Source organism: Grammomys surdaster, unplaced genomic scaffold (assembly GCF_004785775.1).
Source record: "Grammomys surdaster isolate TR1022 unplaced genomic scaffold, NIH_TR_1.0 125941, whole genome shotgun sequence".
NCBI classification, from domain to species: domain Eukaryota; kingdom Metazoa; phylum Chordata; class Mammalia; order Rodentia; family Muridae; genus Grammomys; species Grammomys surdaster.
In genome coordinates, this window is record NW_021620763.1 from 425,375 (window position 1) to 443,026 (window position 17,652).

The 17,652-nt window shown below is 37.4% G+C and overlaps 1 protein-coding gene across 2 annotated transcripts in view; it reads right to left on the bottom strand.

Moving 5' to 3' along the window:
- Positions 1-10,116: 10,116 nt before the first annotated feature.
- The window catches only part of Trim33 (tripartite motif containing 33), a 73,329-nt gene continuing 65,793 nt past the window's right edge, over positions 10,117-17,652 (bottom strand). The window contains exons 17-20 of one of the 2 annotated variants that reach the window (XM_028753012.1): positions 16,820-16,894; positions 13,516-13,668; positions 12,072-12,122; positions 10,117-11,992 (exon numbers count right to left, since the gene is read on the bottom strand). In XM_028753012.1, coding sequence (XP_028608845.1) covers positions 11,780-11,992; positions 12,072-12,122; positions 13,516-13,668; positions 16,820-16,894 — 492 coding nt within the window. In that variant the 3' untranslated portion in view covers positions 10,117-11,779. The remainder of the gene's footprint in view (positions 11,993-12,071; positions 12,123-13,515; positions 13,669-16,819; positions 16,895-17,652) is intronic. The other variant, XM_028753013.1, reaches the window with a different exon arrangement.

Below are 17,652 nucleotides of genomic sequence, written 5' to 3' on the forward strand. Positions count from 1 at the left end.
TCTCTCTCTCTCTCTCTCTCTCTCTCTCTCTCTCTCTCTCTCTCTCTCTCACACACACACACACACACACACACACAAAACCTCATTAATAAATGTAATTTTTAAACAACGAAAGGAATCTAACTTGATTGGGTAAGATTTGTTTTCATCAGGATTGGAAAGCATTCTGCATGTGGTGGGCCCTCAGCGGTATGGCAGTAAGAACTATTCTTCCCTGCAGGGGATGTTCAGCCTGGAAGGAGAGGTGGCAAGTCCTCAGCTCCCAGCAGGGTATGCTACAGTAAAGTTTGGAAGTAGGCCTAGCCTAGGGCAAGCAAAGAGGAGACCAAGACCAGAGGGAGCCATCCCAGGGGAAAACTTGGGGATGAAGGCAGCAGCAATCAAACAGAGGAGGGGAGACCTTTCCACTGTTGTGATCAGTGTATATAAAGACACAAAAGCTACCTTTAACTGTGGTTTCAAATCTGAGAGACCCAGAGCTTGTACAGTCATGAGAGGCTCAGGCAACTCTCTTGGGTTTACTCTGGGTTGCTTAACAAAGATTTCTCCAAAACAGAATCTGGAAGGAAAGAAAGCCCACCATTGTGCTGGGAATCTCACTTCCTATCCACCTTCCCCAGAACCCACGATTCTCCTAGCTTTCTCTGCTGGGTCCCTCGAATCTAATCTTTGCACATGCTCAGACAATGTCTTCCTTCTTTTCTCTTCTTCCTCTTGCCTTGATGTCTTTGAGACTTGATCTACATTTTTCTTCTTTCTGCTGTTCTCCAGTCTTGCTGGAGGACAGAGCAGAAGGTATGGGTCCCGAAGCCAAGAAGGTCACTACCACACTGTCCCTTTGGAGAAACAGCAGGCTGGCTGAGGCTGCAATGGGCTCATGGAAGCACAGGTGCCATGGCCCTGTAGAGTCTTCACCCTTCACAGCATTTAGAATGTGTGAGGTGAATGAACAGACCAAGCTCCTTTGTCAAGGAACCTGCCTGCCCTGGGGTGGACTACAGCTTCTGATAGATAGTAGGTCCAGGCCATTGCCTGCTTAGGCAGGTGCAGACTAGGGAATAATTTAATTGGCACTGCCACTCAGACACAACCTAACTTCATCTTGTGACCTGTGATAATCTCTACTGTCCAGAATCTATCATCCCCTAGCATAAAGCAGCACATACAACACAGCCAGCCTGGCTAGAATGTGTATATAGCCTACTCCATTAACAAAACAAAGCCTCACTTAATCTCATTTTCAGATGTTCAGTCATTGCAAAGTATAAAGAAATAAAAATGACTTTCATATAGTGTATCTTTTGCAACCTTAACACTTTCTTCATTTCACTTTTTTCTGATGGTTTCGCAAGATCATCTATGCATAATTTCATACTGTTACTTTTTGCACTCTCATTCCTAATTTGGATGGATTCTGTTCATTTTCTGATGTAATATCCAAATTCAAAATTTCCAGTATAAAGCTGAACACAGTGAGAGCAGAAACTTGTCTTCAGCCAGGAGAAGATTCTTCAGTCTTCAGCTCCTAGTCCCAGTTTATTGAATGTTCCACCATAAAACAGCTCTGGATTTTGACAAATGCTATTTACTGAAATGTCATTTTTATCTCACCATAAAATGATACATTTACTTTCAGATGATGAAAAAAACTTTTCAGTCCAGCATAAATACTTGTTCTGTATCAATTCTTCTGGCTCACTGTTAAAGGATGTTGTCGTTCAGGGAGAGTAGGCATGAGACAGCTGGTCACATTGCACATGAAGTCAAGAAGGAAGCAGCTAACTTGGCTCAATTTGTATTTAGTCTCTGTATTTGTCTGACAATATTTATTTGTACTTAGGCTGACTAAATGACAGACTGGCCCAGAGGTCTGTCTCACTGGTGATTCTACATCCCGCCAAGTTGAAGATATTAACCATCACATTCCTGGTACAGAAGTCATATGTTGCTGGATGTTAGTATTTCCTTGAGAATTTATGTACATCCTCAAGACATACTTGAGTAGTCTTTCTAAAGACGTCATTTTTTTCAGTAGGACAATGGTCGTCTTATGAAATGAGTAAGAACATTCGTTTCTCCTACTGCCATCATAATCATTTTAAGCCTACTAATCAATAAATACAATACTTATAAAGGACAAAGTGTTTATGCTGAATTGTTACTAACTCCTGTGTTTGATGGAATTCAGCAATGAAGCCGAGCTGGGAGTGCAGCTGGGTAGTGGTAGAGTTGTCCACTAGTGTGTGCAAAGACACTAGTTATATCCCAACACACACACACACACACACACACACACACACACGCCTGCCAGGTGTCACGGTGCATGCCTTTAATCCTGGTACTTTGGAAACAGGCAGGAGGATCCCTACGAGTTCATGCTAAGTCAAGGCTACATAATGAGACCCTGTGTCAGACAAAACAGCAAAGAGTAAAGCCAAATGGGCCTGCACACTGTGTATATATGTGTGCATATACATTTGTATATGAACGTTTGTTTGCATGTGTTTGTGTGTATGTGCATGTGTGTGGTTTACATTCATTGAGATTTCTTTTGTACGGTAATATAGTCTCTCCTGAAGCATGTTTAGCCCTTGAAAACAATAGTTTCTTGAATGCACACCATTTTATAGGTGTCTGTTGGACTAGGAGATATGCAACATAGTTTTCTACCCAACTAAATATGAATGTGTGCTGATTAGTTCCTATATCAACTTGATGCCTGCTGGAGTGATCTCAGGGGAGGGGGCCTCACTGAGAAAATGTCTCCATAAGATCAGCAAGCAGAAGCAAGTTGAGTTCAAGACCAGCTTTAGTTACATAGCAAATTTGAGGCCAGTCTGGTACCTGCCATTGGAGTTTTTCTCCTGCTACTTCAAGTTTTCCTTGTCTGACTTCTAAGGTTCTTTTTATATCCATCTGTGGGTCTTTGTGCTTATCCCACTTGGGTTCACACAGGTACCTGGAGGAGTTTTCAGCCATTATTTCTTTGAATATATTTTTTATTTCCTTTCTCTCCTCTCTGGATGTGTTGTTGGTGTCCTTAAAGTTATAACTCATGAATGTCTATTTAGTACTTTCTAGTGTCCTTCACTGTCTGATACAACAGCATCATTTTATGTGTTAACCTCTGATTGGTTTCCTTTAGTTCTGAGAGTTTTTGGGTTTTTTTTGAGACAGGGTCCAACCATGTTGCCCAGCATGGCTTACAACCCTCGTACCCAACAGGCATTTCCCTCTACAGTTTCAGCTTCCCCAATAGGTAGGCTCTCACATGTACCTGTGAGACTATGTACAGCAAGCTTATTAATTTGTTGGTTTTTGCAGTGCCTTGTAAGCAAGCATGCTTCTATGGAGGGGCGTACTCAATAATCATAGTACTCAGGCTGCAGTAAATGGCACTTTTCAAATGTTCTCATCATTTAATAGCTTTCCTTTTGGGCTGGTTTGTCAACCTGACACAGCTCAGGTCACCTGGGAAGAAGGAACCTCAATTAAGAAAATGCTTCCATCAGATAGGCCTGTAGCTACATTGGTGGGGCATTTTCTTGACTAGTGATGGCTATGTGGGAGGGCCCAGCCATCTCTGGGCATGTGGTTCTGTACTGAATAAAAAAGCAAACTGAGTAGACCATGAGCAAGAAGACTGTGAGCATAAGCTGTTAAAATACTTTTTAAACAGGGTCTAATGAACAAACTAGGTAGCCAGGATGACTTTAAACTTTTGATCCTCCTGCCTCTACCTCCCGAGTGCTGGGTTTAATGGCATCTACCACCACACCCAGTTTATGTGGTGCTAAGGATTAAACCCAGGCCATCTTGCATGCTAGGCAAGCACTCTACCAAAATATCTTCAAGTTTATACCCAACAGTAGACCCTGCATGTTAGAAACGTGTCTACTGCTCAATGGTGGTGTGACTGTTACAGGGACAACTGTCCTGTTTAGCAATGTTAACTAGATGCAATGTTCATCTGAGAAGCTTTAACTGAGGAACTGCCTACTCAAGTTTGTAGATAATCTTTACACAGGTGGGCCCATTCCAAGATAGTGATACTATCCCTAACGTACGTGGTTCTGGGCTGTGTAAGAAAGCTAAGCATGAACCTGTGAGTGACCTACCAAGTAGAGTTCATCCATGGTTTCTGCTTCAAGATCCTGTTTGAGCTCCTGCCAGACTTTCCTCAATGATGGATTTTCTGACTCGGACACCAAATCAACTGTCTTCTTCCCTATGTTGCTTTTGTTCAGCATGTTCTATCAAAGCCACAGAAATAGTAACCAAATGTTTTCTGAATGGATTGGGGCCTGTTCCTTAGAAGGGAATTCATATCTTGTACTATGAAAGTGGTCAAAGGCCCAAGATTGGAGAGATCTCAGGTCTGAGAGGGGAAACTATTACTACTGTTGTTTTGCTAAATGGGCATACTGTCAAACTGCCGTCTAAATATTTATACCACTTTCCATCAGTCGTTGGTGGACTACCCATGCACGCTCTGGTGGCTAACCCCACACCCATGCACATGCAGGCAGCCCTAACTGGACTCAGTGGGTTACAAAATTAAAAATTAAGAGACAAGGTGAAATTTGAGAATGGGAGGGGGATTTGGTTGAGTATGACTGAGATACACATGTATGAGACTGTCAAAGAATATTCTCAAAAATATGTATTTTCAAGGCTCTCAGGGAGCTGAACCACTACAATATTCATCACTTCCAAAGACTCACCGATATGATCTGCTGCTTCTGCATCAAGTATGACACTGTACACACAAGGCCACTTTGACCCAATTACTGTAATTAGCAAACAGATTGACACTGTACCTCCAGTAATTTATCATTTCACCAAAGAGAAAAGGCATTTTTCTAAGTATTCAACTACTGTCACACCCTTAGAAAATCAACATTACTTTGTATCAAGTAACCTTCTGAAATGCACCTCAAATATCTCTAGTGGCCAAACTCCTGAAATCAGTAAAGACAGGATCCAACACCCAGACACAGTCCTAACTATGCAGGAGGCAGAGGTTAGAGGATTGCTTGCTCCTAGAGTTTTAGTCTAGCTTGAGAGTTCAAAACAGAAGAAACCCCAAGTTCACATCCTGCACTTGACTCTTGTATCTACAACAGTCTCATCATCCTTTTACACTGATTTTTGTTCTTTTTAAAAATACAGATCAAAAGTCTTATAAATGTACCCACATTACAGTTTTATTATATCATAGACTCAGGCCAAACACTAAACATCAACAGTATGGTAGAACTTTGAGGATATTTACACTTAAATTTTTAAGTAAATTATAAAATTCCTAAGTATTACTGTCTTTCCAGATCACTAACATCTTTACAAATAAGAAAACACACACACATACCTCAAACAGCAATGTGTTCATCATTATCTGTGGCTATGTAGTATGAAAAGGGGGAAATTAGACAAAAATTTCCATTTTCATCTTTGTATTCTCTTTTTTTTTTTTTTTTGGTTTTTTTTTTGGTTTTTCGAGACAGGGTTTCTCTGAGTAGTCCTGGCTGTCCTGGAACTCACTCTGTAGACCAGGCTAGTCTCGAACTCTGGAACTCAGAAATCCGCCTGCCTCTGCCTCCCAAGTGCTGGGATTAAAGGCGTGCGCCACCACCGCCCGGCCATCTTTGTATTCTCTTAAACCTCAGAACTTTATTAAAGTTGTTAGGCTGAAATCTACAGATCAACTAAATAAATAAATAAATAAATTATTAATTTGTAAAAGCTGAGGACAGATTTAAAATGTTTAGTGTGAATAGTCTTTTTCATCACTAAAAGGTAAATGTTTTTTCTTGCTCAAAATAGGAGACAAGGTCCCACTACGTGGCCCAGGCTAGTCTCACACTAAAATAACTGCCTCCACCTCTCAGGTATTGGAATTAGTGTGAAAAATAAATTTAGCTGGGCATGGCGGTGTACACCTTTAATCTCAGCACTTGAGAGGCAGTGGATCTCTGAATTCAAGGCTGGCCTGGTCTATAAAGTGTTTCACAACAGCCAAGGATACATGGAGAAAACATGTCTTGAAAACAAAGAATAAGCTTTTTAGGAATTCCTACTGTACCATCCCTGTGCTAGGACGAGCTTATGTCCCCCAAGTTCTGACTCTTGACCATTCTGACGGACATGCTGACTCTTGTTTCACCAATGAGCTAAATGACTATGAAAGGTCCACAGAAGCAAATGGCAAAATTAGGGCTCAAACCAAGCCTGTGTAGTAAATGCCCTCAAACCATTTTTAACTACTACATAAAGCCCATGTAAAGGGTAACAATGAATTTCCAGTCTCCTGTTTAACTTGGTCATACTTAAGTTCTGTACAACCTGAAGACAGACCAGAGTAACAACTTGTAGGTTCCCGCCCACCTTACCCACTTTGCTGGCAAAGGTAATGACGTTTGACCTTCACCTCATGCAGAGTTGTCTATGGCTTCCTTATAGCTAAACCCAATTTGTCCTTATCACTTGCCAAAACATCATCACCATCTCTCCTCTTCTTGAAAAACACTGATTACCTGTGATTCACTTGTAGGTCTCCTGTGCCAATCCTGATCACCATACTATTAACAGTCTAAACACAGTCTAAACACACTGTGAAGGCAGGGGCTTGTATGTTATATCAAATGTCTGGCAAAATATAAACTTTTATGAATTGCAATTAGGTCTCAAAAAGAAAGGAAATTCATTTGAAAACTTTTGCAATTTTCTAATTTAATAGAAATAGCCAAAACAATGTGGTTTTTAAACAAGGCTTCAAACTAATCTAGTACAACTTCTACAACACATTCCAGAGCATTGTAACAAGAATTATTTACAGGCAGCTAATGTATTAAATAACCATAAAAAGAAAAAAACTTGCTTTTATTACACACAGCAAAAAACACAGGAACAGAACAATTAGAAATTTTAACCTTGTTTAAAAAATTAAATATGATCATTTAGAGAATACAATACCACAGAAACAGCACTTTTTAAGGATCACTCTGAAGGATAGTTTAACTATGTGCAAAAATAGTAGTAATAATGAGGGGAGACCAGTTGAGATACTGGAAGCAAGGAACTCGTAAGGCTGTGAGTTTAACCCTTTTGTGTGTAGATATGTCCATTGAGAAAAATCAACAGGCTTTCCAATTGTGCACACCTTGCATCATAGGCTTCTATGTTTCACCGTTCTGAAACACAGTAAATGCCTACAGCTCTCAGAGCAGGAGCAGGCATTCTCAACAATGAAATTTAGGCCACAAAGGAATGGAGTAGTGTGACACTTAAATATCATTTTGGTGCCTTCATAGGAATCTCTTGAATGTAACACAGTATCATTTTCAGTTTTAAATAACACTTGCTAGAAAAAGGATAACCTTGATTCTATACATTCTGTAGTTTGACAAATATGCCCAACTTATTTTTTAAAGATGATTTTGTTTCTAGATACAATAAAAATATATAAAGGATAATGTAAGGAAACATAAGTAACTAAGATCAGAGAGAGATGCACTTTTGACCAAGGAAAACATGCATTTAGGCAAGTAAAGAAGCCATTATACCCAAGAGTAAATGCTGAAATTGGAAATGTCTATGTAAACTGTGGCATATAAATTTTTTTCCTTAAAAAAGTACCTTCAGTTTTTTTTTTTTTACTCAAACAGCTACTTTTAAAAAAATATGCAACTTTCCCCAATTTTTTAAAATAAAATGCCACAATATATTGTCATTACTTCCAGCATACATTTAAATTTTTTATTTTTTTAAAAGATAGATTGGGTGATATGCATACAAACTTTCCTATAAAATCACCATCCAGGAGGATTATGACATGCTATTTATTAGGCAACAGACTCAAAGCAGCGTTATTGCTTTATCAAGGAAGTATTAACTGGGAGAAACAAGTTAACATCTAGGTTGGGTTTATGATCCAACTTTGATACAATTTAAAAATATTAAAATACCTTCAGCAGATAATTAGTAAGGAGGCAAGAATGGTGTGTCCACTTGCATGTTTTGAGGGCACATACGTGCTGTATACACTCTCAAGTTGTGTGTAATGGCATATATGCCAGGGTGCATGTGCTGAGGTCTTTATGTTTGCATGTTGTGTGTGAGGGCACATGTGCTAGGGTGCGGGTCAGAGGACTTCAGGTGCTAGTCCTCACCTTCCACTTTCGAGAAAGGGATGCAGCACTGAATATGGCAGGCTAGCTGGCCAATGGTCATCTGGAGACTAACTCCGCCTCCTACCTTTCTGTAGGAGCACTGGGCTTACAGATAGATGCACATTACTATACCCACCTCTATGTAGATGCTGGGAATTCAAGGCCTGACCTTCATGCTTGTGGAACATGAGCTTTCTACCCATGTCATCTCCCCAGCTCAAAGAAGCTGTGTCAACTCGGGGAGTTAGGGTGGGTAGTCTTTTGTTTTCTTAATGTTTTAAATTAACAAAACTACTTACTGATCCAATCCAATGCTAGCTACAAAAATGGAATTTTTGTACTTTATGTGCTGTATGTGAATGAGGTTGGGTACCAGATGTAAAGGCTAAAGGAGACTGCAACATCTACTCCCCATCCACATTTTCGAAAAAACTGTTCAATAACAAGTGGTAAGCCACAACTTAAGGACATAGTCGGAAGACCTGAATCTGTTAGCTTACTAACTCATTAATAATTACATGGCAGGATACCTGCTGAGGTAATTGATTAGACTATGATTTGCACACTTTAAAGCATTATGTCTTTGGATTAACTTAAAAAAATCTCAAACCTGTTAAAAAGAATGAGAACTAACTTTTAATGACCTAAAATTAAAATTCCCTCTAAAGAAATAGAAGTGGGAAAAAAAGACAACCCATTGATTCCAAAGGGGATTTAATGCTTTATCATAGCTCTGTGGTAATAGTTTGATATTTGCATATAGAGCAAGGTCCATAATCTAACCAGACCCTAGAGCCCTTAACACTGTGCTTGATACAGCAGTCTGTTCACTCAGTCAAGCAGTAGGGTCAAGTACTAAGATACGTAAATTAAGGCCAGCAGAGCAGGTTGAGGAACATTTACTCCTAGTTTTACGATGGGAAAATGGCCCCAAGTTCATCAAGAACTTGAAGGATTTTTAAGGGATCATCACTATGTGGACTTTTCTCCAAATCTATGGTACAGGTTCTAACCAAGAATACAACATGGGAATATCATACTCACATCCAGGAGTTAACAGATATTCTGTATTTGTATTTTAAAAATATAAACGTGGAAATGAGACAATTTGAATGTTGAATTTTTCTATTTTTTAGTTATACTTATGTTAAAGCCTAGAAAACACAATGATCAGTGTGCAAAAAAGGGCTTTATAAAAGTTAAAGTGACTATTATTTAAGAGTGTCTTATTGATAGCAATTCATCCCTCAGCAGTAAGGTACCTTTGCTAACAAAAACAGAGCCTAAACACTGGTCATAGAGAAGCTTCTAAATTGATGGTCTTAAACAAAGGAAAACAAAACCACCAAGTGACAAGAGAATGCCTTTATGTAACACATTCTCTCTCAGGGCTTCAAATATTGAGAAACACTTGCTTAAAAATCTGTGTTTGCCCCACTTAACAGAGCTTATTTGTAATTTATTGCTAAGAATTTTCAAAAGGATTCATGAGAGAAGCAAATATAAAACACTGGAACTCAGAGTCTTCAGAATATAAAGTCAATTCCCCCCACTTGCCAAAAATGTACCCTTAGATATTTATTTACTTACAATTCAAAACATGGATATCAAAGAAAATAAATAGGTACAAATAAAACATTTAAAAAATAAATTTTCTTCCCCTCATAAAAAAAAAATGAACTTGAAACTTCAATAAAATGCTAAATGGTCTAGAGTACTTTAAAAAAAAAAGACAAGGAGGAGGAGAAAGAGGAGGAAGAGGAAGAAGAAGAAGGAGAAGCAGCAGCAGCAGCAGCAGCTGCTGCTGCTTAGTTTATAAGAGAAGAGAAGCTAAATGGAAGCCAGGACATGAGACAATAATATCAACCTTTTTTAAGTGCAGAATGAGAAGGCCTAAATCATACTCTTCTTTTACCCACAACCCTTAAGAAAAAACAACCCAAAGGAATCTGTATAATAATTTCTTTAGAGCACTTTATTTGATTCAATGCACACTAAAAATATTCACTTCTTCGACAATTACGTCAAATAGCTTTCTGAGGAGGTCTACAGTTTGAACTGCTTACGTTGAATATTTTTAAGAGGCAAGTGATTTGCCACACATCTGCTGACACCTGAAATGTTTCTGATGTTGCATTCTACTTTGGTCACTTTGTATTCTACTGTGTCCATACAGAAGTAGGACTACAACTCTTAATCCAGCGGAGAGGCGCACACAGTCTAGAGCACACTTGATCTGAGCATCACAACGAAGAGGAGAAAAGTAAACCAGAGTAGGTCTATCTGCTTCAGGTTCTGCTCCTGTCATCAGGTAGTAAATAAAGTTGGGTTTACTCCCAATTACCATTCAAGTGGGGATTGGCTCGTTTTCAGGATTTACTTAGAGGTCTCTTCTAAGTCACTTAAAGCCCCCAGTCCATGCACGTGTCCCACTTGGTGGACAGATGAGTAATCTAACCCCACCGGGTTTATTTCAATATTTTGATATTTCAATAATAAGCTGCTTCTGAAGATTTTTGAGACGTCTGTTCTCTATTAAAATAAGATAGAACCTCAAAATATGAATGTGAACATTAGAAATAGACAGCATATATTACAAATCCATTCTTGATAGGAACATTAGTAAGAATACACATTAGCTTAAAAAACAGGCTCAGCAAATGTTGCTGATCTGCCAGAAGTCTGAGCTCACTATTTACAAATAAGACAAAAGTGAAATACAGAAAATTGTACACATTTGGTAGCTGACAGATTTCTGTTTACCAATAGTGGTCTACTGGAAACTGGTATGAAGAAAGACTGGGTTAAAGTTAATTGTCACCTTCTCAATCTAATTTACCTATGCAGAAAACTCTGAAATAAATGTTCTGCCCTTTAAGAGAATAACTGTGTGATCATATGATTTGACTAGTAAGGTAACTGCTTAGAAGAGTTTTCTGGAAATGACTTCCATAAATCTGTATGATCCACTAGTGAAAGTTATCATTTTAGTACACCACTGAAGTTGACTAAATGATCAATGGTTATGTTCCTAGACCCTACATCTAAGAAGAAAAAAAAAACCCTACTGCTGAGTTCTTTAAACCAATTTAAAAGCTAAGGCCCAATAGATCAAAATGAGAGAAAATACAGTGGCATGATTCAATGCATCTTTAGTGACATTTAAGTGGAATCTGATCTGCCTGTTTTTAACCAGAAAACAACCCATTTGTGTCTGTGGAGGGGAGGCTTGTAAGTTGTCTGAGGAACTGTGTGCTCTAGCAGAGTCACATCTTGGAACATGAGCCTTGCAGGCTTGCCCGACTCATTATCCTGCACCAATTCACACACATGATCATCTATATGCTAACAGCCAGAGAACCATTTCATCTGTAACAAATCCTCAAACTTTTTCACTTCTAATTTTGTTCTTAAAGTTGCAAACAGTTCTCTCCCCTTTTCTTGACAAGAATGTTTTCTGTGTCCATTATTTCAATCTAATACTGTATGAAAGCTACCAGCTTCTGTAAGGAGGTAAAAACCACTGTACACAGGATATTCCAGTAACACTTAAATAAAAGGGTGCTTTGTTTCCTTCTTCTTAGAAACAACTGATTTAAGTCCACGTCATTTTACTTTATATGTACTGGTCTCTCGTCTGACTTTAGGCGTTTTCTACGAGGCTGTATAAAATCTTCATCAGAGTCTTCTGTTACTTCACCATCATCCTCTTCCTGCTCAAACTCTGGCAAAGGAGCGAAGGTCCTGTCTGAGTAGATCTCTGAGAGTTTATCTTCAAAGTACAATGCAACTGCTTTCCCTGCCTGAGCTACTTCTGAATCAGCCTGCAAGCAAAAGATAGGAATATTCACCTATTGATAATGCATATTCCTTCACCAAGTGTGCATGGTCTGAAAAGCTTACCTTCAAATTAATCTCTTGTGTGTCTGCATAAACTTGAACAACTCTCATCATCTAAAAAGGATACCAGAGTCAAAAAAAAAAGGGAAATTATAATCCTTTCTAAAGTTAAGAAACTGTATAGGATTGGTGACGAAAGTCAGCCATACTAGGGAGAACAAATTGCTAAAACCAGATTAAATGCTATCTAAAATTCTACTGAACATGGAACCACTTTCTTTACAAAACTGTTAATAAAGTTACTTTGAAACCTTATTAACAGTCTCATTTCAAATTATTGAGGTCAATCTTAGTAGAAACTTGTCTGAAGGCATCAATTTACTGAAGAGAAAATTAGAATGCTATTTTTAAAAGGGTCAAACGTTCCACAAGATAATCAGAATTCTATCTTTATAGCAATACATTAATCACAAACAAATTTCTTGTTTTGTTTGGTTTGGTTTTGAGACAAGGTCTCCCTATATAGCCCTGGCTATCCTAGAACTACTCACTATATAGACCAGGCTAGCCTGGACTTCACAAAGATTTGTTTGTCTGCTTCTGCCTCTCAAGTGCTAAGATTAAAGGTGTGTTCCACTATGCCTGGCCCAGAAATGAACTCTTAATAAAACAGGCAAAGCGTATCTTTCTGCCAGTGACAGCACACAATAGCATATCCATTTGAAAATAATCTAAATTTTAAAAAAGACAAAAATTTGTAACTTGGAAATTTAAAGTAAGATTTTACAAATGTATTTTATGGCATACTGATATCAAGTTGACTACACTTTATATCTCATGAAGAGTTTGGTTTGTGTATTACAGTGCTACCTTGATGCCTCTAGAGACTGCTATGGGTAGACCTGGATTCTCATCTAATACCATTTTCTTCTCCTTTAATGAAGAAAATCTATAACAATAACAAACTTGACTTTATTCCAAAGATAACCAAAAGCAATTTCTCTGACAGATTATCTGTCACATTTTTTCCCCTTCAGTTATAGGTAAGGCATCTTCAGCTTCCAAGAAATAGAGTTAACAAAGACTCACTGTAAAAACCAAACCCTCACCAGTACATATTGAGGCCTGCAGTTTAGTCTTAACATTCTTTCATTTATGCGGCCAGTGATGGAGATAGGCGCTGTTAAGTTTCCTGTAAGTGCCTCAAATGTGGGCATACACAATCATATCCCACCAATTTACTTAATTTTAGTCTATTTTCCTACTCAACCACAACTCCCTTAGGAAAGGATATTCAGTAACACTCTTAGTGCCTTATATTTAAGAATATACTCCAAATTATACATAATAACCTTTCTTCTCTAGAGCGGAGGGAAAAACAGCAAATTTTGCTTTTATAGAATAAAGAAGTGGGGAAATTTATGTGATTCTTTCAACAGGGGGAAAAAAAAGAACCAAGCAAAGGAAAGCTAATAGCCAATACTCTATAGGTTGGAAGCTAACATACTTCATTAAACCTTTCACAGTTCTTGAAGATCAAACGAACATCAGCCACAAAATCATCTGGGATTTGGTAATGCTGGGAATGTTTTTTCTGAAGCTTCTTCTTCACCGTTGATAAATCCATTGGTTTCTTTATAATTTTATAGTAGTTTGGTATCTAAAAAATAAATCATGGTAGGTCAGAATTCTCCAAAATATCAAACTATTTAATGTAAAAATGTACAGCATATTGATAACAGTTAAGGTACAGCAAATATACTTCAAGTTTTCTGTCTGACTGTATCTTTAATATCAAATCTTACTGCAGAGTATGTGCTGGTTCGCATGGTTACTCAAAGTTCCCAATATCCTATCACTAATAAGTATAAATGGAAACAAAGCAGCCAGCAGGAGAAGCTGCCTCCCATCACATCTATAGCCATATCTGGTTCATTTGGTACTTGATGACTAAGAGCTCGTATTAAAGAAGAAAACACATTTGAAAATCTATGACTGCCATGGGTAGAGCACAGTGTGGTAGAAGATATCAACACTTCACAAGACATCTCAGGACACTGAAAGAAAAAATTACATTTAGTGTTCTGACTCCACCTTTGGCCAAAAGTTTTCTACCTATGGAATATAAGTACACACAGTAATGCTATTTTAAGACACAGTCTATAAAGCTCAGGCTGGCCTAAAATTGAAGATCCTGGGACTACTAACATGCTAGAGAAGCTATCTGAATACTCCATGAAAAGAAAACACTAGGAGATTATTTTCTACTGTGAAATCCATGAACTTAAAAGATGAAAAATACTAGAATCAAATACTAGTACTTGTACAAGATAATTTTTATCTGTCAAAACCTTTGTACTTTTAAATTTCATTTCTTAACCTACTTAGCAAACAGTCAAGTACCATTTAATATTTTGTTAACTTACTTACATTCAACAATAAACAGCTAACAAAGTGAATATTTAAAAAGCACATTTTATTCTAATTAAGTAGTAAGACTCCCTAGCCTTTCTTTTACTGTAATATTTTAGAGCCTTTATTCCACGTCTCTGTAGAATGAACAACAACAAAAATCACTAACCCACAAACTTACATAGGTGTGTTTTTTCAATCTTCACTATTTGTGTTAAGAGGGCTTAAAAATGGCAGAGCCACTTTGAAACATTCAACAGCACATGTTTATTCCGCATTTACAGATTTATCTTCTCTATGAGCATCAATGAAACAGAACAGACAGAATCTTATATAAATAATTTAGTATTTTTACTAAACTAGGAATGAAAGGTGAAAAGGTCCATTGTTTTCTCATTTATAAAGTTAGCTGACATGGCATGTGGCTAAAAAGAAAGTAGAAGAGGAAAGGGAAGAATCAGAACAACAAGCTTTCTGCCCATTTCAATGTTCTTCCCATTAAAATTATATCCCTTATATCAACAGTAAAAGGAGACTGTATGGGCTGGAGAGATGGCTCAGTGGTTAAGAGCACTAACTGCTCTGCCAAAGCATCTGAGTTCAATTCCCAGCAACCACATAGTGGCTCACAACCATCTGTAATATGATTCAATGCACTCTTCTAGTGTGTGTCTGAAGACAGCTGCAGTGTACTCATATAAATAAAAAAAAAAAAAAACAAAACACTAATGCTAATGGGTACAGAACCAATTTTAGGGAATGAAGCATATTCAAGCTTTCATCCACTAAAAAAATAAAATTAAATTAAAAAAAAAGGAGAATGTATAAATAAAACATAGTTCCTATCAGAGCAATATGCACACATGATTAAAAAAAATTAAAGATAGGATTACGTGCCTGGCATAAACTCAAGGTGGTCTCAAATTATCTTCCTACCTTAGATATCTGAGTACTAGCAACATCATGCCTTGCTTACAAAGTGTAATTTTAACAAATGATCTTATATTTATTTAGCTCTAATAAGGTTTCTGACAGTGACATGAGGATGTAATTCAGTAGTGAAACACTTAAGTTACATAAAGCTCAGATTCAATTTCCCAAACCAATATACATACAAATTAATGAAACAACAGACACTTAACAATGTTATATACTATGTATAAACTTTACACTATTTTATATAATCTTCTAAATATTTCAATGAGGTTAAGAATAGCAGTGGCGCACATCCTGGTACTCAGGAGGCCGAGGTAAGTGAATCTGAATTTGACACCAGCCTAGCCTATATACTGAGTTCAAGGACAGTCATAGTAAGCCCTCTCTCCAAAAGAAGAAAAACAACAAAAAAAATTATTACACACTGTAAACATTATCAAATTATCAAACTGTACTCCATAAATTTGTAAAAAATAAAAGGAGGTCCTGGGCTCACTCCCAGTATCCACATGATAGCTCACAACTGCCTGCAACTCAAATCCTAGGGTATCTGACACCATCTTCTGGCTTCCATGGACACCAGGCATGCACAAAGTAAACAGACATACATGTAGGTAAACACTTACACGTAACATTTTAGAGACTGGACAGACAGCTCAGCGTTAAGAGCACTGGCTCCTTTTCCAGAGGACCTGTGATCCATTCTCAGCAACCACAACAGCTCACAACTGTTGGGAACTACAGTCCTAAGATACAATGTTCTCCCCTGACCTCCGTGAGCACCAGGCATGCACATGGTGCACAAATATACATGTAGGCAAAATAACCATACACACAAAAATAAATTTAACAAAATAATAATTACTATGTTTAAAAAGGTGTTTATAGAGCACTAAATACCAGCACTAGGGAGGCAGAGAAAGGCAGATTTCTGATTTCTAGGATAGTTAAGAGTACATAAAATCCCTATCTCAAAAAAACAAAAAGCAAGCAAACAAACAAAACAAGTAAGAAGGTGATTACAGAGTTTGGCATGAGAGGCAAGATGGGGGGAGGGGATTTGCCCAAAGATTATGAAACTTCAATTAGGCTGGTGTAAAATTTCTACTGATCTACTACTGCCTTACTTACATGGAAATCACATTTAATGATAAACTGCATAAATTTCAAAATTCTACAAAAGGAGTTTTGACATTCTGTTCTCATTACAAAAATTTTAAATTGATGGTAATGGGCATGTTAATCTGAGTAAATCTTTCAATTTATATGTCAGCAAAAACATTATATTGTACCATAAAAGTATACATGTCAATTAAAGTTCTAAAGCAATGATGGGGAGGAAGTATCAGAACATACTGAGTCATAGAGTAGTAAAGGAACTTACTGAAGAAGCCCTGTCTAAGTCACAGCCCATAGATTTCTTTACTAGATTTCTTATTTCAATACTAAGGCATGTAACTCACCGAGACAGGAACAGGCTCCTGGAATTCAATACTTAATTCATGGCAATAGAGGTAAAGCAGAAGACGTTCACATTTCTGGCCCCCAAAAGAAAAAGAAGACAACTATTTTTTTCCCCAATAAGATATTTTAGAGAATACAGCTACAAAGTATTATTACAACAAACTGAACATTATGTTCTATATAATAGGTAGCAAAGAAAAATAATTTTGCTTTGAATTAAAATTTAAAATTATGATCTATTCTACTTCAAGAGTTTCTGTTCTAATAAAGCTAATGTAATTACTAATTCTTATTTACAAAAATATAAATGAGTCACAAAAACAACTTAAAAGTAAACTAGTAAAGAAAATTTCACCATTAGTAGTTGATACAATTACCCAAGGCATGTAAAATCAAGCATTATTCCTCTGCTTTTCAGTGACGACACTCAGGTTCAAAATGAACAAGATCTCTCTCTGAACCAACTCCCACCAATCCTCCTCCCCCAAAACCACCTCCCCTTTCATTTTTCCTTTTATCTTTTTGAGAAAGGGTTTCACTATGCAGCTCTGACTTGTTTAGAACTTCTATACAGACCAAACTAGCCTAGAAGTTGTGGCCACTTTCCTGCCTCTATCCATTTTGGAAAGAGCAATTATACTAAAATTTAGTTTCTACTTACTTAAATTTAGTGTTTGTATATCCTAAACACATCCCTTCTCTTCACAGAAGGATTTCCAAGCATATATAATAGATTAGAGCTAAACTTAATTCTAATGATCACAAAAGTATGTGAGGGTATTCTTGTCATTAGAAATCAGGTAATGGGGCTGGTGAGATGGCTCAGTGGTTA